Genomic DNA, 24,816 nt, shown 5'->3' with positions numbered 1-24,816 from the left:
CAACAAGGTGTGCTAAAACTACAACTACTAGGCCACATTCAGCCAAATGTAAAATTTGATCACGTACAAGTCATACACAAATATGTAACTGTTAGCATATCACAAACATAGAAATGACAACATAATCTCTAAATAATCAGTTAAGCAGAGTAAGATAACACTTCAGTATTTAAACAGCTAAACAACAAACAGGGTGAAAGGAATACTATGTGTATGTGGTTTGCAATACAAAAGAAATTTGAGCATTTTAAGCACGGATATGTACTCAGTGTGTTTATGAAAAATTTGGCCCTTGGGAATATTTTCAACAATCCATGCGATCATTTTCTTTATGTTTAACAAATGCTACTGACGTTCATTAGAAAGGAGATGATTCATTCCCATGTGCTCATCCCAAACTAAAATACTGACAATTTGCTTACAATAGGAATGATGGTGTTCCTTTCTAATAATTTCTTGATCTTGTCAGTCCTGCAATTGCTCCGCCTCCTTTGCCTTAGCAAGGTTTTTTTTTTGTTTCCTCTTCTCATTTGCTTCTTCTTTTTCCTTTTTAAATGTCATTATCATCTACACCATCCAAACACAAATGGGTTCTAAACAACCCTAAAAGTGCTTTCACAAATATATGAAGATTTTCATTAAGCTTTTTCTGATTTATTTTAGGCACATAACCTGTACTCAAATGAAGGAAAAGCTAAGTTGTTAAATTATATTTTGTTACCACTTAGGTCTTTTATATATATATATATATATATATATATATATATATATATATATATATATATATATATATATATATATATATATATATATATATATATATATATATATATATATATATATATAGTTTTGGTCATCATTGTTATTGGTGAATTTATCTTGAACACAGTAACTGCTGAGATCTGGGAATATCGTAAACCCGGTCAGGTTGACCTGGTGGGTTCTGATCTGTTGGCATGCTGTATAATGTTTAGCGGCATCTAGTGGTATACGCTGGAACACCACCTCGCCCTGGCTTTGCTCATGTTTTGGCCACTTAAAGGAGCAGTTTGTGGGATTTAGCAGGGTCGAGTGGTCAGGTTGCAGATTGCATCCAACTGAAAACCACTTCCGCTAACTCCTCCTTTACCAAACGTGTCGGAGAACTGTGGCGGTAACGATAAAATAGTTAAACAAGTATAATTCACCGCTGGAAAGATGACGTTTACATGAAACGGCTGTCTATGCAGTAGAATTTGCTGCTACTTCCCTTGCTAACTAGAGCCAGTGTTTAGTTTTTCTGTTCTGAGTAGAAACATGGCACTGCAACATGGCCGCCCCAATGTGGACATAAAGGGCTCGTTCAAAGGTAACATTACACTCTAATCTAAACATAGTCGAATATAATATAAGATGAATATTCTATATTCCATTTCTGACAATGTATCCTCTTAAATCCGACACCCTATTCCTTTAAGGGAAACACAACATGCTGTACACACAACACTAACTTATTAGCATGTTAGCAAGCAGTTGCCTATTCAGTGGCACTTGTGCCCACTTGGCAAATACATAAATCCTGTATTTGCTCTCCATGTAGCTCTGCTTTTAGGCTCCACCAACTCCAAGTAAAAATATCTGGCTTGACTGCTACTTTCTATTAATAATAATAATAATAATAATAATAATAATAATAATAATAATAATAATAATAATAATAATAATAATAATAATAAGACTTTGAATACTTTTCTGAATACTCAAAGACGCTTTATAGTGTGAAAGCTGCCAGGACAGCCAGACGCTCAGGCAGGATGGGAACAAACCCAAAGGTTTTCCAAACTTATGTGATCTACAATACTGTGCTTGTATGCTGAAGCATTACTCACAGTTTTTGTGTGCAACCTTTAAATTTGACCTTCAAATACAGTGATTTAGAGATGTGGACCACGTGTTGGCTTGTTAACTAGCTGTCTGATCGTCTGACCGTCACAATCATAGCAATGACGCCGTGTTCCCAGATCTCAGCAATAACTTGTTAGTACAAAGTTATAGTAACTAATCGGAATAATGGCCAAAATGATTCAAAAAAGAGTTGGACTCAAGTTGTTATCAACCGTAATTATTTTTAAGCAGTCTTCAATTCTTTTTTATCTTTTCACAAAAGAACTTCAGGAATTATATCAGACTCTTAATTCCCAACTCTTTATCTAGTCGCTGTCTCTATCTCTGTCTTCAATCTCCTGCAGAGCATCTTGGTTGTCCTCCTCCTCCTCATCATCATCATTAGCCTCTTCCTCATCCCCACCTCCATTCATCATCTCCATCTCAAGCTCCACCGCGCCCTCCTCGATCTCTTCATCTGCTCCGCCGAAGGGATCCACCTCCTGGGACACTTCCACCATCTCGGTGCCTTGGACCACCTCGGTGGTGCCCTCGCGGATCTTCTTCACGTGGAAGGTAAAGGGGGGCACCTTGTACACCGCGGTCTGGGACCGAGCGTAAACGACATGGTCTGGCGTGAAGGCCTTTTTCACCTTGTCACGAGACGTCTGCAGCTTCTGCTTGCGCTCAGGGTTGACACTCATTTGTGTTCCGAGCTTGCCCATCTTCTTCTCAATGTTGTGACGCGTCTTCTCGAGGTTGTCCTTGGTCTTCTGTCTGGTCTTCTCCAAGTTATCCTTGGTTTTCTGCTTGGTTTTTTCCAGGTTGTCCTTTGTCTTCTGCTTTGTCTTCTCCAGGTTGTCCTTGGTCTTTTGTTTGGTCTTTTCCAGTTTCTCTTTGGTCTTTGCTCTGGTCTTGTCCATCTTCTCCTTTGAGAAGACCGTTTTCAGGGTTTGCACACGCTGAAGACTGCTGCGCTTGATGCGCTCGGCACGGGTCTCCTCGAGGATCTCCTCGCACTCCACCCCCTCCTCATCCGACGAGAGGTCTATGTGGGGCTTGTCTTCCTTCTCTCCTTCTCCTCCCTCCTCCTCCTCCACAGTTTCCTTGAGCTCGAGCAGGCTGCCCCCTCTGCTTCCCGACACTGACTCCGAAACCTTCATGGATTTAGAGATGTTGAGTTTTGAGGGAATCTTCACTTCATCCTGTGGAGAAGAGAGCACAAGGAATGTTAATACATTGTTAGTGCTACTTTCAGTTGACTACATTTCTGCCAATTAATCTCCTTAAATGTTACACATTGTTCCTTTAATTCTCATTTTGTGTGTTAAGTTGATGAACTTAATGCAGAAGTTGATGCAATAAACATATGTGAATGTGTACATGATGTATGACTTCTCATGCATTTTTTTCCATTCTCTTTCTATGTGCACAGGTAGACACAGGAGAACTGTGGTGAGAATGACGCACCAGTCGACACAATAGAGGCATGTGTGGCCAAGACCGAGTGGAATCTGTAACAAGACACCAGGGTTCTCTCACTTACTGTATGTCAAACCAGAGGGTGACAGAGGAAAACGCAACAAAGAATGAAAACATGGAAATGGAAATATGTTTGGGGGGCTTTCTGTGTGCTGGGAGTAAAATGTAAGAGCACCTTAAGTGCAAGTCTGCACTCACACATCGGTAATATGTGCATAGCATACACACACACACACACACACACACACACACACACACACACACACACACGCACACAGTCCTGGATGCAGAGAGGAGACGAGAGCTCCTAGATGTTCCCATCAGGATCAGAGATAATTTAAGTTTTTGGGTCCAGTCGTGTTTCTCTCTGCATGCTGACACATGCTTTGATTCTCCCAAATCTCTTACTCACCCACAAACACTGATTTATTACCTGATTACAGAGCCTACTACAAGTATGTGTGTGTGTGTGTTCGCATACTCCTGCCCTATGGCTATATGCATAATGTGTACTATGGTTATGGAAACTCTCAATTGTTGGCAATGTCCTCCGTAGGAAGACGAGAGTCACAGCTTTGCACTTGTACACCTCCACCAACCAGTGAAGGTGCTGTTTACATCCACCACTGTCCAAAATATCATCACCGAATCATTTTATCCTGATAGACATTTACGTGAAATTTTCAGATATTGCTAATGAATTCTTGACTCATGGCCTAAGGAAATGTGTCCTGTGACCAAATTCTGACCAGTTTGTCCTTCAGACTAAGCGGATGTTTGTAAACATCTTTGAGCAATTCTCACAATCATATCCATGCAATGTGCTCGTAGCATACGCAATTCTGATTGTAATGACCCCCCTCTCTCTCTCTCACACACACACACACACACACACACACACACACACACACACACACACACACACACACACACACACACACACACACACACACCACCGTGTCCTCTAGCACCCCCTCAGGACAAAATCTCCCCGCTACATGCCAGGCCCTGGGAACAGAGTTCTGGGTGTTGTGAACCCTGCAGCCTCCAGGGTCCACCAGTTTAGCTTTGGTTGGTGTTTCGTCTTGTTACATAAAGGTCCTCCCATACGGAACACCACACTCAGCACACAAGTAAGTATGATCCCTGGACTCGGTCCCACCCTGATGATGCATTCCTGCACAGCACCCCTTTGTGCTTGTCTTCTCCTTCTCCCCTCACCTAACCCCTGCTCCATGGGTCCTCCATCTCCCGTTAACATTTGATTTTCCTTGTCCTGTTTACTCACAGATGAGGGAACCTTTTCCCTCCTTTCTATTGTGTGCCTCATTCACCTCGTAAAAACAATGCTTGTTAATGAAGGAATGGAAGGAGGGGGACGGGGGTGGGAGGAGGAGGAGGGGGGGTCTTCCTCTTTCCATTACAGCAAATACTTTTGCAATAGGGCTCCTGAATGTCTGCATCATGTACGTATTGTGTTCTCCTCTCCCTCTACACCGCCTCTGTGTTCAAAACAGGAACACACCAGAGCGTGAACAAAGGACACGGGGGGGAGGTGTGGAAAGGGAAGATACTTCTCTGCTGTCGTACAGATAGAGTAATAGCACAAGTGGGATAACGTTTCCGAGTCTTGGAAAACCATCTGCTCAGGAGGAAGCTGATAGCATCAACGAGGTATATGAGCTGGAGGAGGGGCTCCTGCCCATTGTTCTGTTGTAGCGTGATGGTAGTTTTATGAAGGTATTGTGATGCAGTATCTTGGGTAAACTTGACCTCGGATGGGGAATCTTGGCTTTCCTGAACAGCTGCGTTGACAGGCGGGGCTGCTGGAAAATACCTGAGTCGAAGCTCATTCCATCTTGTTTCGCTTCAAGAACAATGCCGTGGGTGTTGTGAAGCGCTTAAGCGACGTGGCGTCCAAGTCTCTGACATGGCCTCACAGTTTGTCACAATTGCAGTTGTTATCGCAGATATCAGGGTGGAATGCTTGCGTGCAGCTTTTTCTTGTGGGAATATGTCACAGCTCCAAACTAGAATAGAGTTTCCTATTAGACATTAATGGAATAGTTCAACGATTTAGTGGCATCTAGTGGTGGGGTAGCAGATTGCAACCAACTTAACCCCTCCCTTTCCAAGCGTGTTGAAGAACTACAAATGCCTCAATACTCTGCTTTTCTACACAACTAAATACATGTTTTCAAAAACCTATACATTATTTTTTTTACAACAAATACATTCAGAACAGCATAGTAACTTTAAAATATACCTAAATATTCTTCATAAAGCAGCAACAAAGTCCCTATGTAAAGTAATTCATATCTCACTGGAATGTACAATCTCAAACATAGCTAGGAATAATATTCCAATGCTGCAAATCAAACCCCCCTAAATGTGACATACTCTTCCTTTCATATGCAAAGTTGACATTTGGTCCTGACAACCAAAAAAAAAGTCCAAAATAAAAAGCAGGGATAAGATGATAAGTAAAGCACTGACCCAGTAGTCGGGGTGAGACCAGGTAGTTCTGTGAGGACTGTGCAGGACGACTGGGGAGGGATGGGGCTCGTTACAATATTGTTGGAACAGTGGTTGGGGAAGCCCAGCTAATGTGTTTCCAAAAGAAGGCTTCGACAGGGAATTCTGTGCTGCATACGTGTGTGTGTGTGTCAAAGTACATGGAAAGTGTATGGGGAAGTTCAGGCATTCACCTTAGCGTGTTGACTTCCTGACCCTCCTCATTTAATGGGACATTGTTCTCCATGAGGCAGCTGCACAAAAGACAGGAAGGTTCACTCAGAGCCATGGAAAGTAGACCAATGAGGAATGTAATGTTCTGTGTGTTACAGTGTGTTTGTGTGTGTGCGTGTGTGTGTGTGTGTGTGTGTGTGTGTGTGTGTGTGTGTGTGTGTGTGTGTGTGTGTGTGTGTGTGTCAGTCATATTTTGCGATTGAATTACAAAATGATAGTCACAAGGGAAGTTGCAAAACAAATTAAACCACATTGTGTGTGTGTGTGTGTGTGTGTGTGTGTGTGTGTGTGTGTGTGTGTATGTGTGTTTGTGTGTGTGTGAGAGAGACAGAATACAGAGAGACCTTGAGCGATGGGAGTAGTCTCATGATTTGTTTCAGTACAATGTGAAGATGCACTCCTTGCTCTTTATCTCTTGTTATGCCTTCATGTTGATTTCTGTGTGTGTGTGTGTGTGTGTGTGTGTGTGTGTGTGTGTGTGTGTGTGTGTGTGTGTGTGTGTGTGTGTGTCTGCATGCAGTGTTTCATAGCTTGGGCAAACGTCTTTCATTTGACAAGGTGTTCTCAGGGCTTTGACTCAGAGTCTCTCCCTCAGACGCTGCAGCATGATACTGCTGTAAGTGCACCTTTACACTCTCAGCATGTTGGAAATCGGACCATGGAACTGCTCAAACTGACAGGCAACAATAATTCATGGTAGAAATGTGATGGGGGTGTTGTTGGGGTAGACAAATGCAGGGATAAAGGGCTCGATATCGATCGATCCTTGGCTCTCATATGTCACCCATCGATCAGCTTCTCAAAACCAGGACATGACCTTATCTAGCACTCTGGGACTGCACCCAACAATGACACCCATTGATCGAAGCTGCGATGTAAACAGTCCATGTACAATGGATGTGATGTATATAGGGATGCCTGAAGCTCATTTGCTAGCCTCCATATCTGGTTAGGCATTTAATATTTATTCATTTATTAATTATAAACCTCAAAGATCCACATTTTTCCAGCAAAGCAATTTTAAACTGAAGTGAAGAGGTAAGAAAGTCATTAACATCTCAAATCGGAAGCTAATATATGAAGCCTGTAGTTCTTACAAAAGACGCTCGTCGTGTGTGTGTGTCTGTGTGTGTGTCTGTGTGTGCGTGCGTGTGTGTGTGTGTCAGTTGCTGAGATCAGCTGGCTGATGCTCTGTGTGGTCAGCACAACGCAGTGTTTCTCTTTCATGGCGAGTGCTCATGGTGCAGAACAGGCGTTTATTCTGAGCACCTTCAGTTCTTCACTCTGACCACCAGGGTTTTGTTTTGCTTCTGAGGGTTCCTAACAGGGTATGACGGCCTGGAAGTGGCAACCTTCATAAGAGCACGTCCAATTCCCTGGAGTCAAACTAAAAGTGACTCAATGTGTTCCTTCTTATCTCCGTCACAGAAGATACGCACGTCAGTATCGTCCGCTGTCGACGGTTTAACGACAAGGTGAGAACATCCTTCCTGGGAGGTTTGAGTTCATTTTGGAACTGAATCCTTCATTGAGTTCAGAAGTGAGTTCATCATTGTCCTCAAAGTTCTGAGTTAAAAAATAAAGCTGCTTAAATAAAGAAGAAAAAACCCATCCCCCATAAGAAGTGAAGGTAAACTCTCTGAGCACTGCGGTTGTCTTTTCCTTATGAATTCTCTTTCACACCTTCTCTTCCTCTCGTGTAGTTCTCCATCACAGTCAAGGAAAAGTGGTTTGGAAAAGACATAGGACACTCTTTTTTTTACTATTTATGGTCAAAGTCAGAAATGTTCAAAGTCCTTTCATTTCTGTATAATGAGGAACTTGCTTCAGTCGTGTCGTTCATCAAAGTGACCATTAAGTCTACAGTTCTGTTATTCTCATAAATTATGCTTTGCAGACTTGTAATTAATCTGCGCTTGTGTTGCATAACTATGCAACAATATTGCAACGCTGGAAAAAAAAGGAACGCACATGAGATGTTCACTGATAGATTACAGAACTGTAGCGTACTTTGTGTTTCGTTATTGCCAAACAGAAATCAGTAATACACCGGTTCGTTCTTGATTCCTGAGAAGTGTCCTGCATTCGTGACCTTCACATGACCTTAAGGAGCTTAAACTCATCCCCACGTTGGTCTCAAAGGGCCAGCCTGAAGGATTTAGCGGCCTTTAGCAGTGAGGTTTTGGATTAGTTTGGTTTGTCCGTACTGGACTTCTAGAGAAACATTTCTTCTGGTAATTATCACTTTGCATAAACCGGACTGCTGGCATCCTGATATTATTATTTATTTCATTTCCTAAACCTTTATCACCCTCAGTCCTCTTTCCTGCCTGTGCCTGTGTGTTTCCTGAAAGTCTCATTTTCAAAGCTGTTTCATGTGGGCATCATTCTGGGCGGAGCCAGCGGTGAATCACTGGGACGATCAACCAGTACAGAGAAACCAGCGCTCGGTTACCTCAGCCAAGTGTGTTTAAATACACTTCCTGCCTCGGGCTGAAAATATGTTTTTCAGCTAATTCTGAGCTTGTGTACTTTGTGTCATTGGTATTACAGGCTGGTATTAAAGTCTGCATATAAAAACCAGGCCGGAACCAAACATTTTCAATTATACGGCCTCCCCGGCAGATAAAAACATTGAGTTGTACTTGTGTCTCCATAGTAACTGTGGTGAGCCTGACTGGAACTATAACGTTTCCAGATGAAAGGAAAGAGATGTTTAACTGCGATGTGTCTGTGTGTGTGTGTGTGTGTGTGTACGTGTGTGTGTGTGTGCGTGTGTGTGTGTGTGTGTGTGTGTGTGCGCGCGTGTGAAAGCTTGTATGTGCGTTAACTTGCATGAGAACATGTGTCCATACAGATGTGTAAATATATGTGTGTGTGTGTGTGTGTGTGTGTGTGTGTGTGTGAGAGAGAGAGGGTAGGCGGGAGGGGGGAGGCGTTATGTGTGTGTGTGTGTGTGGGGGGGGGTGGAGGGGACACACACACACACAGCTCGCCATGGAAGCTTTCCACTCTCAACCCACACTGCAACTACTCATCAGCCTGATGTAGAGCCAGAGAGAGGAATCCCACTGCAACACACCCCTCTCTGTCTCTCTTTTCAATACCCCCCACCATATGTGTGTGTGTTTGTGTGTATGTGTGTGTGCGTGTGTGTGTGTGTGTGTATGTGTGTGTGTATGTGGCTCATAAAGGTACAGTACACAATCACATACACACACATACTGAGTTTTTTTCCATTTTATTCAGGAAAAGGAGGAATCCTCATGACACAACTGCTGATGTAAAGAGGAACCGGGGCCGTTGAAGAAGCACATGAGGACACTGCATCATTTCTTTTTTCTGGGGCTTTGGAAACACAAATACCAACTCCTCTACTTGAGAGAAGAAGCTCACCACAAGGCCCATTTAGCAGCAGCCCACATGATGCTCGTCAGCCGACGGGGGTTTCCAAGTAGTCGTGAAAACGCACGCGTCATCGGGATCACGCAGATCGCGGGTGTGATATCGAGTTAGAGCTCCACAACTGCAGGGACCTCGTGATGAGATGGGTTTCTCAAGGGCGGCTGTCAAGGTCAAGAATGAACCTTGACCCTCTACTCACTCTGCTCACAGCCCTTCAGCTCGTGCTCAAGCGCCACCAAGCATGCAAACCAACAACTATACAAAATGATCTCCAAATGCTCTGGTACACTTCCAAGTTTCAGATAAAAGACATTTTCTAAAAACAGCACACTATAAAGCCGTTTTAAAACAACGGACTACGCACAACACAAGCTAACCGCAACATCCCGGGAACAGTTTTCCTTTGTTGCAGGGCACACCCCTTTTTTCTCTTTCACATTGGGTTTAACATCAAACACACACTCATTTTCTGTTAGTTGCCTGGAAGACATTTTCATCATCCGTCTGTGGTGATCAATTCAAGCTGGACAGACGGTCTCCACCGCATCAGTCCTCCTACTGGTCAACCTGTCAGATTTTTTGGGATGTGAAGGCTGTTCTTCACTACGTTTCTCATGTGAGTACACTGGGGACGACTGTGATGGTCACACACAGCATAAAACCCTGGGGAGAGCACTCCCTACACTCTTCCCCTGTTTTCCACTTGGCCCCTTTAACTAGAGCTCGAGAGAAAAAGAAAGAAAGATTGCTATATAAAGTGATGGCATGCCGCAGGTCCCTGAAGAGAGAGAGAGAGAGAGAGAGAGAGAGAGAGAGAGAGAGAGAGATGAGTCACCAGGCATGTTGTTGCACTGGAGCACAGCAGCAACCTTTCTTTTCTTATTGCCTCCTTTTCACTTCCCCTCCTCGCAGTCGGTGGGTAGGAGAGGAGGCTCAGATTCTCGGATCACTGAGGAATGAGACAGATCAGCGTCACAGCTCCATGGCAACCAAACACAGGGAAACCAAAATATATCCTGTGCCAGTTCTGTGCCAGACGATCAGACTTGTTTTTTTGATTCAGTTCAGTTCACTTGTTCCACAACGTTTGTCGAGTCCGTGACCGACGACAGAACACGCGGCATGGTGGGCAGATTGCTTCTGTGCTGTCAGCTTCAGCCCCCCTCGCGCAGGGCCGCCACCGGCCGGGGGTTCGATTCCCCGGCCGGACACAACTCTTCCGTATAGAGTTTGTATGTTCAACCCGGGTTCTCTGGTTTCCTCCCACAGGCCACAAACACAAAGCTGAGGTTGAATGAGGACACTGCTCTCAGTCTGTCTCTATTGGTCGGCCTTGTGAGAGGCCACCTGAGCTCTGCCTTTGTCCATCGCTTGTTTCGCTTTAAAGTTATGGATTTCCTTTTTCTTCAGCATCCTTAATGGTGAGGGAAAGAATCCGCACGTAGGCGTGGTCTTTGATCTCTAGTTTATTAACTTATAACAAGCGCTGTACAGTTTAGCCACCTTTTTATTTCCAGAGTGTGTGGCTCCACTGTTTCAGGCTAATAAAGAGGAGGCGGTTCATTTTGGGTTCATCAAGGTCTCGCTATAAACTCTGTGCTAATGCTGTGTTCACACCGAACGCGACAAAAATTGGTCGCCCAACCAGATTACATGCAAAGTCAATGCACAGCTGCGTAGGAGCTGCGTGGACGCAACTTTTCTGGCGAGCGACGCGACAGTCAGGTTGTCACGCGAATTAAAATTTCCCAACTCCGGCGACAAAAACATGTGAGTCATAGTTGCATCAGCCAATCAGCGTTGAGATGTTCGGCTCGTCACCGCCGTCCTGATGTTGAGTCAAACTTCTGCCGGTGATAGCGATGATAGCGACCGTCATTCAGACGATGTTGTGGGACTACGGACAATATTATGAACCCAGACACCATGGAGTTTGATGTTCACACTATGTAGAGTTTACAGAAGAAGTATAAAGCAGAACTAGTGGTTATTTCCATATTACTAAAGCGAGACGCACTTCTTGAAGTCGGTACATTTCATCGAGCTGTGTGCGCATACAGATGGCATTTATGAACCCAAACAGGAGGGCGTTTGATATTCCCACGTTTTTGTGACTTAAAGCAGAACGAGTGGTTATTTCTTCCATAGTTTCCATAGCGTAAAAGATCGCTCTTTTCCTGCAGAGAAGCTGGGAGCTAAGCCATGCCTCCTTTATTGCGGCTTGATTAGTCATACTGCATTTGGTGTGAACACACTTTTTTTTGTCGCGCGACACAACTAACACGGTGGACGTGACGTGAAAAAGTTTGTCGCGTTCGGTGTGACCACAGCATAAGAGTCATGAGAATGGGAAAGAGTGAAAGGTCAACCTTTTTATATGGCAATCTATCTTATATTGTTTAGTTTATTATAATCAGCACATATCACCATCTGTTTTATATGTATATGTATTCATTATCATAGTGTCTTAAAAAAGGGCAGCCCTTTGACTGTACTTCATTTATTAAAATTTTAAGGCAATAAAGTAATTTTTAAGTAGTGACATCAGCTCTCCAATTAAAACGCTGCTATTTTTTTGGATCATTTTCAGAGTTTCATGCATGAAGTATCTTTTGGTGAGCAGCAGTTTGTCATAGTGAAGTTGCCAGGTTTGCTGCAATCGTCTCTCTGGAGAGTCCAAAAGCAAAACGTGCATCAACTGTTCTTCAAGAAGTTGCTTCTTGTAGTTTACCAGAAATCACAACGTCCCTGCTCATCGTTTCTCAATCTACTGAATGCTCAAAATAAATGTGCGTGAATTAAATAAATTAGATGTATTACATGGTATGTTTATTTGTTGCTGACGCCCCTCCACTCTACCTCCTTCTGCTGACATGTGAGTGTGGTGGTCTGGATCGTGGTCCATGTCTACTACTCTATTTGGGATTCTGTGCTCTACAAAATAAACTGAATTGAAATAAGCGCCGGCCTAAAATGGTGAACTATTACTTTCAATCACTTCAATCCTCTTTTCTGCCGCCCAGATGTGTTTGTTTTTGGTGGCCAACATGTGACGACAACACGTCCTTTCGTGCTTAAAGGCATCGCTCGTTGTTAACCGGTCACAGCGTCTGTCCTTTCCATTTGCTCTCAGTCAGATTGCCTCATGATGAAAATGTTAAAAATGATGCATTTGCTACTTGTGTATTTGCTGTGCACTTGTGTCTTAGGTAATGTAATGTTAGTAGTAGGTCTAAACCCACCATGCTACCTGTCTCCATTGAGGGGGTCAATGTGGAGGTAGTTCTGGACAATAAACTGGACTGGTCTGCCAACACGGACTCAATCTACGAGAAAGGGCAGAGCCGGCTGTACTTTCTGAGGAGGCTGCGGCCATTCAACGTCTGCAGCAAACTCCTCAAGATGTCTTACCAGTCTGACGTCGCCAGCGTCCTCTTCTATGCGGTGGTGTGCTGGGGAGGAAGCACGAAGAAGAAGGATGCAGGGCGACTGGACAGGCTGGTGAAGAAAGCTGGCTCTGTGGTCGGTGCTAAACTGGAGTGCATCACTTCAGTCGCCGACAAAAAGACCCTCACCAAACTGCTCACCATCATGGACAATAAAAACCATCCACTCTACGGTACCTTCACGCAACAGAAGAGTGTGATCAGCTGCAGACTGCGCTGCTGCCATGCAAAACCGATAGGCTGCGTAAATCATTGATCCCTAGAGCCATACAACGGTACAATCTGTCAAAAAGTCTAGCAAAGGTACTGTGTTACACTTCTCTGTGTAGTCTCTACCCCCTCAAACATGCACAGCCCCACACTCACTCACTGTTTAAACTTTACACAATCTTCACTATCTACTGGCTGTGTGAGCCCTCTGAACAACACGGCCCCCACCTCCACCCCAGCCTGGACTCCTTCTCACCCAACTTGTTTTTAATTTTTCTTTGGACAATCTTTTTTTAATAGTGTGTGTATGTATATATCATGTTGTGTGATGTCTTGAGCTACTTGGACCCTGACTTTCCCTTTGGGGATTAATAAAGTATCTATCTATCTATCTATCTATCTATCTATCTATCTATCTATCTATCTATCTATCTATCTATCTATCTATCTGTCTATCTATCTATCTGTCTATCTAGTCTTCTCCTTTGGGCCTGTATAAGACATTGTCTTAAAATACATCCGGTTATTCTGTTTTAGCATCTCAACATAAAAGCCCACTTGCTGTCACAGCTTACAGATATTAGCAGTATTAGCAGTGATGTTGTGTTGAATCTAGCATAATGAGAATAACATTGACTGTTTGCAATTTCAAACTTTGCCCATTTCTGACCCGCTCTCTGACCCTTCACCTCCTGGACACATAATGTTAAACAAACCCCGGCCCGATTGACCACAAAAACCATGGATCCAAACTTGAACAAGTTCCACAGGAGGGGTCTCGAGCCCTCGGGTTCAGGTGGACCTGTGTAGACCACTCGGGCTGAGCAGCCAGCAGTAAGGGGGTCTGGGCCGTTGCCCCCCCTCCCCCGCGCTTTGCATCCCTGGTTCTATGTGGCGCCGCAGCTGATGTGATCCCGTCGCAAGAGGGTCTCTAGTTCTTTGTGTATTCAGGGGCTACAACAGTTTGCATGAACCTCTTTTCTACTTCAACAGAGGAGCTTTGTAAGGATGTACACACAAATAAGGATTTCTTGAAGTGTTTCCAAGGCTGCAGACGCGTGTATGCAAGGCAGCTCATTCTCTCCCCTTTCAGCTCTCACTGCAAGACACAGCTTGCCATTGTCGACTATCACAGGAAGATGCGTTTACGACATACTTTGGTTTGCGGTATTCTGATCATGTACTTTCATGTAGGAGCACAAACACACACACACACACACACACACACACACACACACACACACACATGCAAATGCAGCTCCACAGACACACACAATTCTAAGTTGACGGTAAACACAAAACCCCATCATTAATAATTCTTTTTCTTGAGTAATACCCTTCATTTGGACACCATGTACTATTCCAACGGCTTATCCAAAGACAACTTTAAGCAAGAATCAGGACTCGAACACCCTGAACTTCAAAGATCTGATAAAGATGGAACGAACAGCTGAAGCTGGGCAGCGCTGCCTCCCTCCTCTCTTGCCCTCTCTGGTCTTATGTACAGGTCCCCATGCTTGACTTACAGGGACTTGGACAGCGAGGGATAACCGTGGTCGTCTCCATGGCCACCCTGTGTTACTCTTTCCAAAAACAATGGAGGAGGTCGGTGTTTATAAAGAGATTTATGGAGCTGCAGAAGAAGTGGTTTCTTCCTCTGCTGTTTGCTCCTGTCCCTCTCTCTGCTTGGAGCGAAGAGGGTTGTAGGGCTAAGGGTCACAGGGATTTACTATTGCACTTCCATTTACCAAAACCTGCATTAACAGATATGTTTAGCCACTTTGGGGCAGAAGTTGTGAACACAACTGTGAACTTTTAAAGTTAACATGGTGAACTTGTGTCTACATGATGAAGGTGAGTACAATATTCTCCCTCTGTTAGCTCTGATTTTGGTCTCCATCAACTCCTGAGGGAGATATCTGTCTGTATAGCTGCTAAAGGCCTCGTACCAGCAAGTCTCTGACTGTCTGTTTGATGCTGAGCAGGCATTGTGTGCATGCAGCACATCGTTTTAGATTTTAGTTATCGTCATATCTTAATATGGCTTGAGTGTTTTAGGCGATGTTAAAAGGTTGTGGTCATTCCATGTATTTGCATGAGATTATTTGTCATGTCAGTTGAAATTTTGAGATCATAACATAATGAATGATAATAATGATTAGCTATATATTCTCGTTTTACACAAATGACTCAAGAAAGGATCCCGTTGAGAGTGACGGCTTACATTTATTTATACACACAGACATATACTTTAGAGATAATGTAGACACTAATGTTTGAGATAGTCATCGTAACATTCAAATCATTATAAATCTAGAGGATTTGGTGGCTTATCACAAACGTACCTCTGTTCTTCTGTGAGGATGCAGAGCTAGAATCATCACATGAGGTGAATCACATGAGGAAACAAACTAATGTGTTCTAATACCACGGCTTCGGACTGTGAGTCATCGACGTCTGACTCATGTGGAAAAGCTCCACTTAGAAATGTCACACAAAAATAAATAATATAATAAAGTGAAAAAAGGATCAAAAAGACAATTTCTCTTTTGATGTAAAGTGAGCCGGGTTAGGACAGATTTGTCATGCATTTCACCACGGCAGAACAACGATGATGCTGTTTTTGAACAGAAGAAGAGTTTTAAACCTTGAAGTGTCTGGTTGTGTGGAGACTGTGCAGAGGGAACCCGTCTGAGAGATGCCCGCACAAAACATTTAAACTGCTGCGACCCACGTCCACACACATTTTTACACACTTTCTCAGCTCGACCTGTAGCTCTGTACTGAGTGTTTCTTGTGCCCATGGTGCATCACTCGTGGTCCATCATGATAAATTCATTCCCAATCAATACAATTTTGAAGTAACCACATTTAAAAAAAAATCACAATACTTTAACACACACTCACAGCCTTGTCTCGTTTTTTCAAGTGTGCCGAAAGGGACTGTACAACCAATCAGCTTCCTGTGAGGCGGTGCAGGGGTCGGCTATGGACATGGTTTAGGTGTGTACAGCGGCCCCTGAAGAGGTTAGCGTAGACGCTGCAACGTGAACAGCTCTATCAGAAGGTGGGATCCAAGGAGATGGAGTAAAACAAACATAATTGTAGCAAAATAATAATAAGATGTGCATATAAAGGAAGAGGTTTTGTCAAAAACTACAACCACCAAAGCTAAAAATGTTAGGCTCGGACAGTGGTTCTCAAATGGGGGTACTTGAAGGCTTTCCACAGAATGCCTGAGATAAAAAATAATATAAACAATAATCAGCATCCATTCAAAAATCCCTTAATAGTTATAAGGTAAATTGTCAATGAAATTGAAATGTAAAAGGTTGAGAACCACTGGGCCAGTCTAGAAAACGTGACCGACAGTTTCCTTGGCGCCAGCATCCAGTGAGAGGAACTGCAGCTTGAGACACATGCACTTGGAGAGTTACCTAACTGATTGTAGGCCATTAAAGTGTGATTACAGATGTTTGGGAGTACGTGAAAAAAATATGTGAAAAAAATCGGAATAAAGCCTTTAGTCTCTCCAGAGGCCGCTGTGTTAAGTCTGACAAATGTCCACCAGTGATGTCACTCACGTCAGAATAGTTGAGGCTGAAGACTGCAAGTTTGAAAAGTAAAAGACCCTGGAGACGTGCCGCCAGGGGGAAGTGCTCTGTAGCCCGCTGCTCCTCTCTGCTGCGGGCTGGAGGCTCTACGTTAGCTTCTACTAGCATAACTCACCCAAGTCTCAATAACCGGATGACAAACGTCTGAACGTTGTGGTTTAACAAACACGCTGGCGTTGTGGCCTGTGAGTGTCTGCACCACTTGTCCAGGCCCGGCCTCGGATCTTTAAACCCAAACAGGAACACACTCTCCTAAAGGCCCTTTCCTTCTCACAATCAAACAAGTATGTGATAGTTTCTATTTTTAGATGGCTCTATCCCCTTCTCTTTCTCTGTCTCCATAAGCCCTCTGTGACCTCCCTCTCTGTCTCCTTCATCCTCCCTCCCTCTTTCCCTTCCTCCCCATTCTGTCAACAAGCTCTCGTCAGATGGCCAGGACATCTCGCCTGACATTCACACCTCTCCTACCTACAGTACTGACCCGAAGCCAAAAACACTCCACCAAAAAACACTGCTCTGAGCTGAAACAACGTTACACACAAGCTGGCCTGTAAACTGAGCTGGGAACATTTTTGCCTTGCGTGTCCATATATGGACCTGAAACGACCAGTGGGAGAAGAATGGGTTCACTCTTGATTAATTTACATGCGATTCCTGACTGGGACTTGTATTGCTCCCAGGCCGCTTGGTGAATTGTGTACTTTACAGTGTTGCAGATCTGGTTCCTTTGAGGCGCAGTGTCCACAACAGCACATTTGCAAATCATTTGAATGAAGCTATGATCACTCACATAAATGGGCAGTTTGCCACGGGGATATTGATTGAAATGTAGTGAGTGTGGAGGCAACATGTGCTTTGGGCAGTGTTGATTGAAGGTATGGCATACAAGAGAAAGAAAGATGAGCATATTCTGACAGATTGTTTATAAGATGTTCATTGACGTCCAAAATTCCAATTCCTTTGAATGTCAGGACAAGTATGTGAAAGAATGAAGCTGTGGCACGAAGATGAAAAAAGAAACATTCATATTTGTAATTAAGGCACTTTGCTGACAGAAAACAGGGTTAGAGCTGGTAAAACAAAGTCCTCTAGCAAAGAAAAAGAAGGTTTGTTAGGTAGTTAACGTTATGTACATTAAGTGACTCAAAGTAACTTGACCTTTGGTTCCATACAGGACACAAACACCAGTCCCCTGGGTGAAAGTCCTGTGTTTGTTTCCTTAAAAGGTCAGCACCACCGAGACAGTTTCAATTTTGGTCGACATTACAAATTCACGTTTCACAAACATGACCAAAGTTCAACCCAACACAAAAAGTGTGGATTTACTTGGCCTCTGCGAACGGCTCTTTAAGAGAAGCAGCACAGCAAGTGCAGCGCTAGAATGAGGTTATTTTTCTAGATCAAGAGAAGAAGAGCTCCTGCAGAAACAAAATGTCCTCAGTCTATTGCCAATTATCAAAATGACAGAGACACTCCTTCAAAGAATACCGTGATATTTCTTCGCTAAGGTTTTGCTGATTGGACCCAACATATTTCAGAATTTGCACGTATCACAAGCATATAACAACTCAGATAACAAAGAATGCAGTGAGAGGTATGAGAGAGAAAAACGAGGGAGTCAAAGTAGTGAGGGAGTAGGGTAGGGTGTGTAAGGTGTGGTGAGGTGAGGAGGACAAGATGTGGACTGAATTATCCTGGTGCGTGGAGGAGCAAGGGAGAGGGAGGGAGAGGGAAGGAGAGGGCGGTTACTGGGGAGGAGGCAGGAGGAGGAGGCAGGAGGAGGTTAGCGTGGAGGGCCGGGGATGCCTGTGCTATGAATCAGCTGTCTAAATATGGTCCCTGGTCTTCATCGCAGCACACCCATCCACTCCCTGTACATCTCTTCCTCAAGTTTATCTTTTGCTCTCGCTCGCCCACATATATTATTCCTCCCTCCTGAGAGGGATGGAGGAAGGTCCTCGGGTCAAGCGGTCACACATTCTCACTGCACAGTGTGTATTGCTCTCAGCCAACGGTCTGCATGCACACATTGAGGGACAGGGGGAACAAAACAAACAGCCGCACGTACCTGGGGGCATGAAAGTGTGCTTCAAACCCACCAAGTCACATGAACCCAAAATAAATAGATTCTAAGTACATGCAATAAACAGATATTGTTTTCCTAAAAGGTCAGAATTCATGCTTCGTCTGCCACCAAGAGAGCGAGAAAACTACTTTTAAAATGTTTGTTTTTTGGGTGGAGCTCTTGTCCTTTAGTGCTTGCTATGCTAACGTTGTAGCGGCTTAAGGAACAATCAGAATAACTTCATTCAGGCAGTAATAGAGCAGTGGGGTTAGTGTGTATATAGACCGTCTTTGGTCTACACACATACATTCATACACAGAGAGGACGCGAGGTCTCTCTTCAGAGGCATTCATAGCGTTGCACTCTGTTTGATGCTTTAATCCATTGTTCCAGTAGCAGTGCAGCTTTGATCGCAGAGTATTTTCATTGCTCCCGTGCTCTCTCACATACACACACTGAGTGGTAGAGCCGTCACATTCCAGGTTGGATCTGCAGTAAGTGTAGTAAGCTCTGTTCTTTGGCAGCGGGGATGCACATAATGAAGCAACTATGAGGCTTACTGGATATTCAGGCTTAAATAAGCTAAAGACCCACCCCACCACCCCCTCACATACACACCCACACACACACACACACACACACACACACACACACACACACACACACACACACACACACACACAAACACATACACACTCCCGGCAGGAGGACAGCTGCTCCTGCTAACAGGGAGTCACTTCCAACAGTTGTGCTGACAGAGTTGCCGCTGATTTCACACGTCATACAGTAGCATGAGCTAGTCCAGCATGCCAGTGGCATTATGGGATATTATTTCCAATGTTGTAATCAACCACAGGTGTTTTTTTGCGTTAGACTGACAATAGCCTTTGAACGATCGCAATGAGCTGTGCCACTATGAAATATAATGGTTTCTGACTCATCTTGTGCCAAACATTCCCACTGCGGAAAAAGTGAATTGAAACCAGAGAGGAAAGTATCCATGGATGCATGTGTGCAATCAGGTCACCCAGTCTTCCTACAGACGACCAGGAAGCTTTTAAAAAACATGTATGTACATGTATATGTAGAACATATATATTTATTTATTTATTTATTGTGTCTGAGGTGAACTAAGTCATAGATCCTGTCGGTCCAAGCCTTGATGGGACCACACGTGTGAAGGGGGCCCGGTGGTGTGGGGGTGGGGGGATTCAACAGCCGCTAATAAAGCAGAGATTAAACACCCTGTGCTGGACAACAAAGCGCAGCCGCTGTGTCCTCCCCATGTGAGCTGACCCTATGTAACGGTAAACACAGCGCAGTAACAGGGTGTGTTCAGAGCTCAGAGCGGGGCTTTTCCTCAGGGCACAGACGGTGCAAGCATAAATCAGGAGTGTCTGGATTTAAACTCGTTTTCCCACCTGACACAAAACTGGAAAGGGAGAAGAGCATTTTGGACAAATGTCCATAAAAGATCAGAAAACAGTATGTATTGCTCAGGCATGTGTCATAAACCTGCTAATAGACTCATACTAGCGCATGAATCACAATCAGAAGCTGTTTATTTGCCAGGAATGTTTACACAAACAAGGATTTATTTTTTGGTGCATGACTTTAGCCAATCGACAATCAACGACAACAACAACAGTGCAATAGATATTAATAAGATAAAGTGCTCAGAGAAACAGAAAAGAGTAATATAAAGTGTATGTTAAAGTGTACTGTTTGAATATGAAGTGGGAAGGGATGTGCAGGGGAGTGTGATCGGTAACCCAGTAAATAGGAGCCCACTGTGAGATCGTCTTTTCTGCTGTTGCCTCTCACAAAACAGAATACAGATGTGTAGGGGGCATAGCTCAACATTGAGCATGAATAGCATGGCGGCCATATCAAATCTACAACTTTGTTTTAATAGTTTTTTTGTAGTGGAAAGCAGCTCACTGCAGAGGCTAATACTAATACAATGTAATGGCTCACACATCTGCACTAATTTTGTTTGGTTTGGCACAGGTTGCACGTTATTATCTTAATCTTACAATCTCGGATTTAAAAAAAGATCAGCTCTCTGTAACTCTCCGAGTTTGTAGGAATCTAATAAAGTATGATAGATTCTTGTGTAAATTAGTACCTCAAAAATCTGGCCTGTTTTTTGTGCTACTCATAGTCTTAAGCAGAAATGTATTTAAATCTTAATACCCAGCATGCCCCAATCAAGCAGGTTTAAGTATAAAGGTTATAACTTTTTACATCTACATTTTTATTTAATTTTTGTTATTAATTGTTTTGTATACATTTATTTTTACAAAGTAACACAAGTATTAGAACTCATTTGGGGTTCACATGACTACTTGAATACTTGAACAGACCTCACTAAAGCCTCGAAGGGCTCTCCTCCCAAAGGGGGGACTGTGGGCTAAAAAGACGTTCAGTGCAAAACAGGTTAATTAAAAGTCTCAATAGGCAATTGTTTTGTCGTGGTGCATGAACATTGTTCTTCCTCCAAAGTGGGCCATGACAAGAACCACTAGTCTAATCCTTGATCTGCTCGTGCCCCACGAAGCAACATCAAGAGCATTATTCTACTGTTGCAGCTGTGAAAATGTAGCATATATAATCAGAACTGGTACACTCCTCGAACATCTCTTCCAATGCATTGTCTATCGAGCAGCTCCACACTTTATACCTGATGACATCACACATATAAGTTTGTTGGTTTTTCTCCCATTTGCTTCTACAGTCTTGTCTGTATGCGTGCATTGTCATGTTGACAGTTTGCCAGATAAAGACCCGGTCGATGTGAAACGTTGTCTTTTTCATACAATGAAACCTTTTTTAAGCTAGAATCTACTTGATACTCTTCCTACTCTGACTGCGCTTCTTTTCAATCCACTGCATCTGTTTGAGGGCTAGCATAACTAACTCAACTTATAGCACTCCCCCTCCCTTGTCTTTTCCTGAAGTTCTTACCCTCGCTACTCCAACTGTTGATGTATGTGCACTTCCACAGTGTCCACATTGTTGTTGTGAGTGGCTCTGATGTGATTGTTCGTGGTACAAGTCAAGAGTACTGATGAATCCTTTCAAAGACCAAGTATTTCTATATTGATACAATGTGCAAGTAGCCAAATAAACCATTTTACAGTTGGGGCAGGATCTTTCTCTGTCTACTGCTGATCCTGAAAGAGTCTGGCCTTGAAGGACAACAGAGGAGCACAGAGAATTGAAAACAGAACAAGACATTGTGGGTTGCTTTTTTTAATGAAGATAAATCTGACATTATGTCATCGCTGGCAACGCCACCTGAGCTGGTGTTTTGTGTTAGAGAGGGAGCAGAGATAGGCATTTCAGGGGGAGTCTGTCTTGCCACAGGGCCCAACCAGTTGGCCAACGCAAGCATAAATCCCACCGTCTGCTGTTTCTAGTACATTGCTCTGAAAACTTGCAGTCATTGGCTTCAAGACTTTATTAGATACCAATTAAAATGCTGATTTATTATCAGATTGAGAAACATATCTGTCATCAGATTGGTTCCAATGTCATGATGGAGATTATGATGTTCTTGCTGAGAGCTGTTACCTGCTCATCTTTACATCATTATGTATCAAATCCTGTGCTGGTATGCCAGGACAGGGAAACCAAAATCTATTGTACAAGCATGTTAGAATAGCGTTAACTCCTGAGCGTCCACGGTCAGACCACGTGGCGGGCTTAAGATGGAGCTCTCATTTGAGTTCTGTCCAGCAGCTGGAAAGAGACTGAGAGAAAGAGAGAGAGAGAGGTCGGTCCAAGCCCTGATGTCTGAGTCAAGGGTGGAAACTCTGAATGTTCTCGCGCCACTGTGCAAAAAGCTGCAAGCTATTACACATCACACAGCGGCTAAAAAAAGAAACAGGGCTCCCCTCAGCTCCCTCTCAAATAAAAAAACTTTGTCTCTTCAGAAGAAACTTCGGGCCTGTGAGCGTGCTTGTGGTGTTCCAGCTTTGTTTGAAAAAAAGTGAAAGAGTAGAATTACATTACGAATGGATTCTGTTGTATTTTGGCAGCCAGCATGATTGGCTTGTATTTCTTTCGTCCTATATATAGTGTGCAAAGGAAAATATTTAGTGGAGACTGAGCACTGAACCAGATTCGGGGTGGGGCAGGGCTGGTACAGAGCAACATCTGGGGGGGGGTTTCAGCCGCAGACCTACGGCCACTGATGTCGTTCATGATCATAACGAATGGCGCCTGTAGGCGAAAGGCCGAACCAACAAGAATTCAAAATGTTTGTACATCAATCATAGAACCACAAAGGGATCATGCTTGAAGTTATTTGCATTTAGTTACAACTTTTAACACGGAAAATAGAGCACACGCTCTGGAGTTTCGGTTAACTAAACTAAATGTATTAAAATTAAGTATTCTAGATTGAGAGATAAAGAGTACCTTTCTATAGGTTGAATATGAATTCTCCAAGGAAATGGATTCAGAGATGAGATTTAAGCCACTTAAGCTCTTGCCAGCAATGCTTTGAGGTGACCTTTGACCACTCCCTGAAATCCTCTGGCCCCTCAGCAAATTCAGAAACACTTCTTCCTGTTCGCTAAACCTTGTGTTAAAACAATCACCACCACCATTTTTCGCAAAGTGTTTTTGGAAAGTGACTAGGCAGTGAAATGACTTTCAACCACATTCATGAGCCCGAACATTTGTTTGGTTCACCGGTGGGCCACACCCATCCCTAAACCAATAAGGTGCTGTATCATTTACATACACAGCCTTGCACCTCGAGCAGACAAGTAATAACCGCATGAGTGTATTTATACATGCACTCTCCTACCTGGTAGATCATGACTTTGAAGTTGCGTCTCTTGAGCAGCTCCGCCTCGTTGTTCTCCAGCTTCTTGATCTGGCCTCCTTGCTTCTCCAGGGTAGCCCGCACGGTCTTGACGTTGACGCTCACCTTGCGCACCTTCTCCATCATCTTGTTGACGCTGTTGGACGTGGTGCTGTGGCTCTTGCTCAGTTTGGTGAGCTCGCCCTGAATGCCGTTCACCGAACGCTCCATCTCCTGCTGCCGGGCCTCCAGCCCGCTCTGGGTCTGCTGGATCTGGTCCACCGCCCCGATGATCTTGTCAAGCAAAGTCAGCACCATGACCCCGTTCACCTGCTGGTCCGGCTTTTCCGCCTCGTCCTTGTCTTCGACGGCGTCGCCCTCCGTGCCCATGATGGACAGCTCTTTTTTGACCGCGGCAAGGGCATCGTCTTCGTCGTCCGAGGGCGGTAGGTTGACCTCATCGTCTGAGATCTCAGTGAAGGTGTGAGGCTCCAGCTGGGCGCTTGTGGATTCCAGTGCTTCCATGGCTGCCATATCAGTGGATTTGTTGTGTAAAGCCAGCTAATCAACCTTTACTTGACACTTTACTTTCTCACCTGCTTCTCCCTTTCTTCTCTTCTCTGGACCTCTTTTCTTTTCCCCTCCTACTTTAAAACTAACTTAGCTCTCTCCAGCATATATGCACTCTCTCTCTCTCTCTCTCTGTCTGTCTGCCCTGTCTACTTGAAATCCCTGGAGTCAGGCCAGTGTGCAGGGGAAGCCAAGCGATGCTGGATGTTACCACATGAGCGTTGGGATGTGAATGCCACACCAAGCGGAGAAACCCTCCAGTCAAGCTACAGCTGGCAGGGTTTTTCCTCTCCACCCCCCTTATTTTCCATAGGACTCTCCCCCTCTTTTCAAACTCCTCCCCATCTCCTCCCTAAACACACACACACACACACACACACACACACACACACACACACACACACACACACACACACACACACACACACACACACACACACACACAGACACATTAGTAAGACCCCACCTCCAGTTTATAGGTCCAGCCCCGCAATGATTCAGTAACACACCCCTTTGGTTTAGCCATGTCCCATCAGCATGGTTGGAATAGTCATCGCAGAGCTGCACTGATCTGCTTGTATACAAGCTCAGGCACAG

General features: G+C 44.0%; 1 protein-coding gene across 1 annotated transcript; it reads right to left on the bottom strand.

Moving 5' to 3' along the window:
- Window positions 1-1,427: 1,427 nt before the first annotated feature.
- Window positions 1,428-24,485, bottom strand: cavin1b (caveolae associated protein 1b). The gene is made up of 2 exons (XM_068583913.1): window positions 23,653-24,485; window positions 1,428-3,068 (listed from the first exon to the last, which is right to left on the bottom strand). Exons 1-2 carry the CDS (start codon window positions 24,181-24,183, stop codon window positions 2,190-2,192), a joined length of 1,410 nt encoding a protein of 469 aa, XP_068440014.1. The 5' UTR covers window positions 24,184-24,485; the 3' UTR covers window positions 1,428-2,189.
- Between the last annotated feature and the right edge of the window lie 331 nt (window positions 24,486-24,816).

The sequence above is a fragment of the Clinocottus analis genome, unplaced genomic scaffold (genome assembly GCF_023055335.1).
Source record: "Clinocottus analis isolate CAN_PGR_092001 unplaced genomic scaffold, fCliAna1.0.p SCAF_19, whole genome shotgun sequence".
NCBI lineage: Eukaryota > Metazoa > Chordata > Actinopteri > Perciformes > Cottidae > Clinocottus > Clinocottus analis.
This window is presented reverse-complemented; position numbering and strand designations above follow the sequence as displayed.

Excerpts from the sequence above, each read along its gene's own strand:
- cavin1b (XM_068583913.1), bottom strand. The coding sequence starts at position 24,183 with ATGGCAGCCATGGAAGCACTGGAATCCACAAGCGCCCAGCTGGAGCCT. Across the intron at positions 3,069-23,652 it reads TCAAAGTCATGATCTACCAG|GATGAAGTGAAGATTCCCTC; the intron begins GTAGGAGAGTGC and ends TCTTCTCCACAG.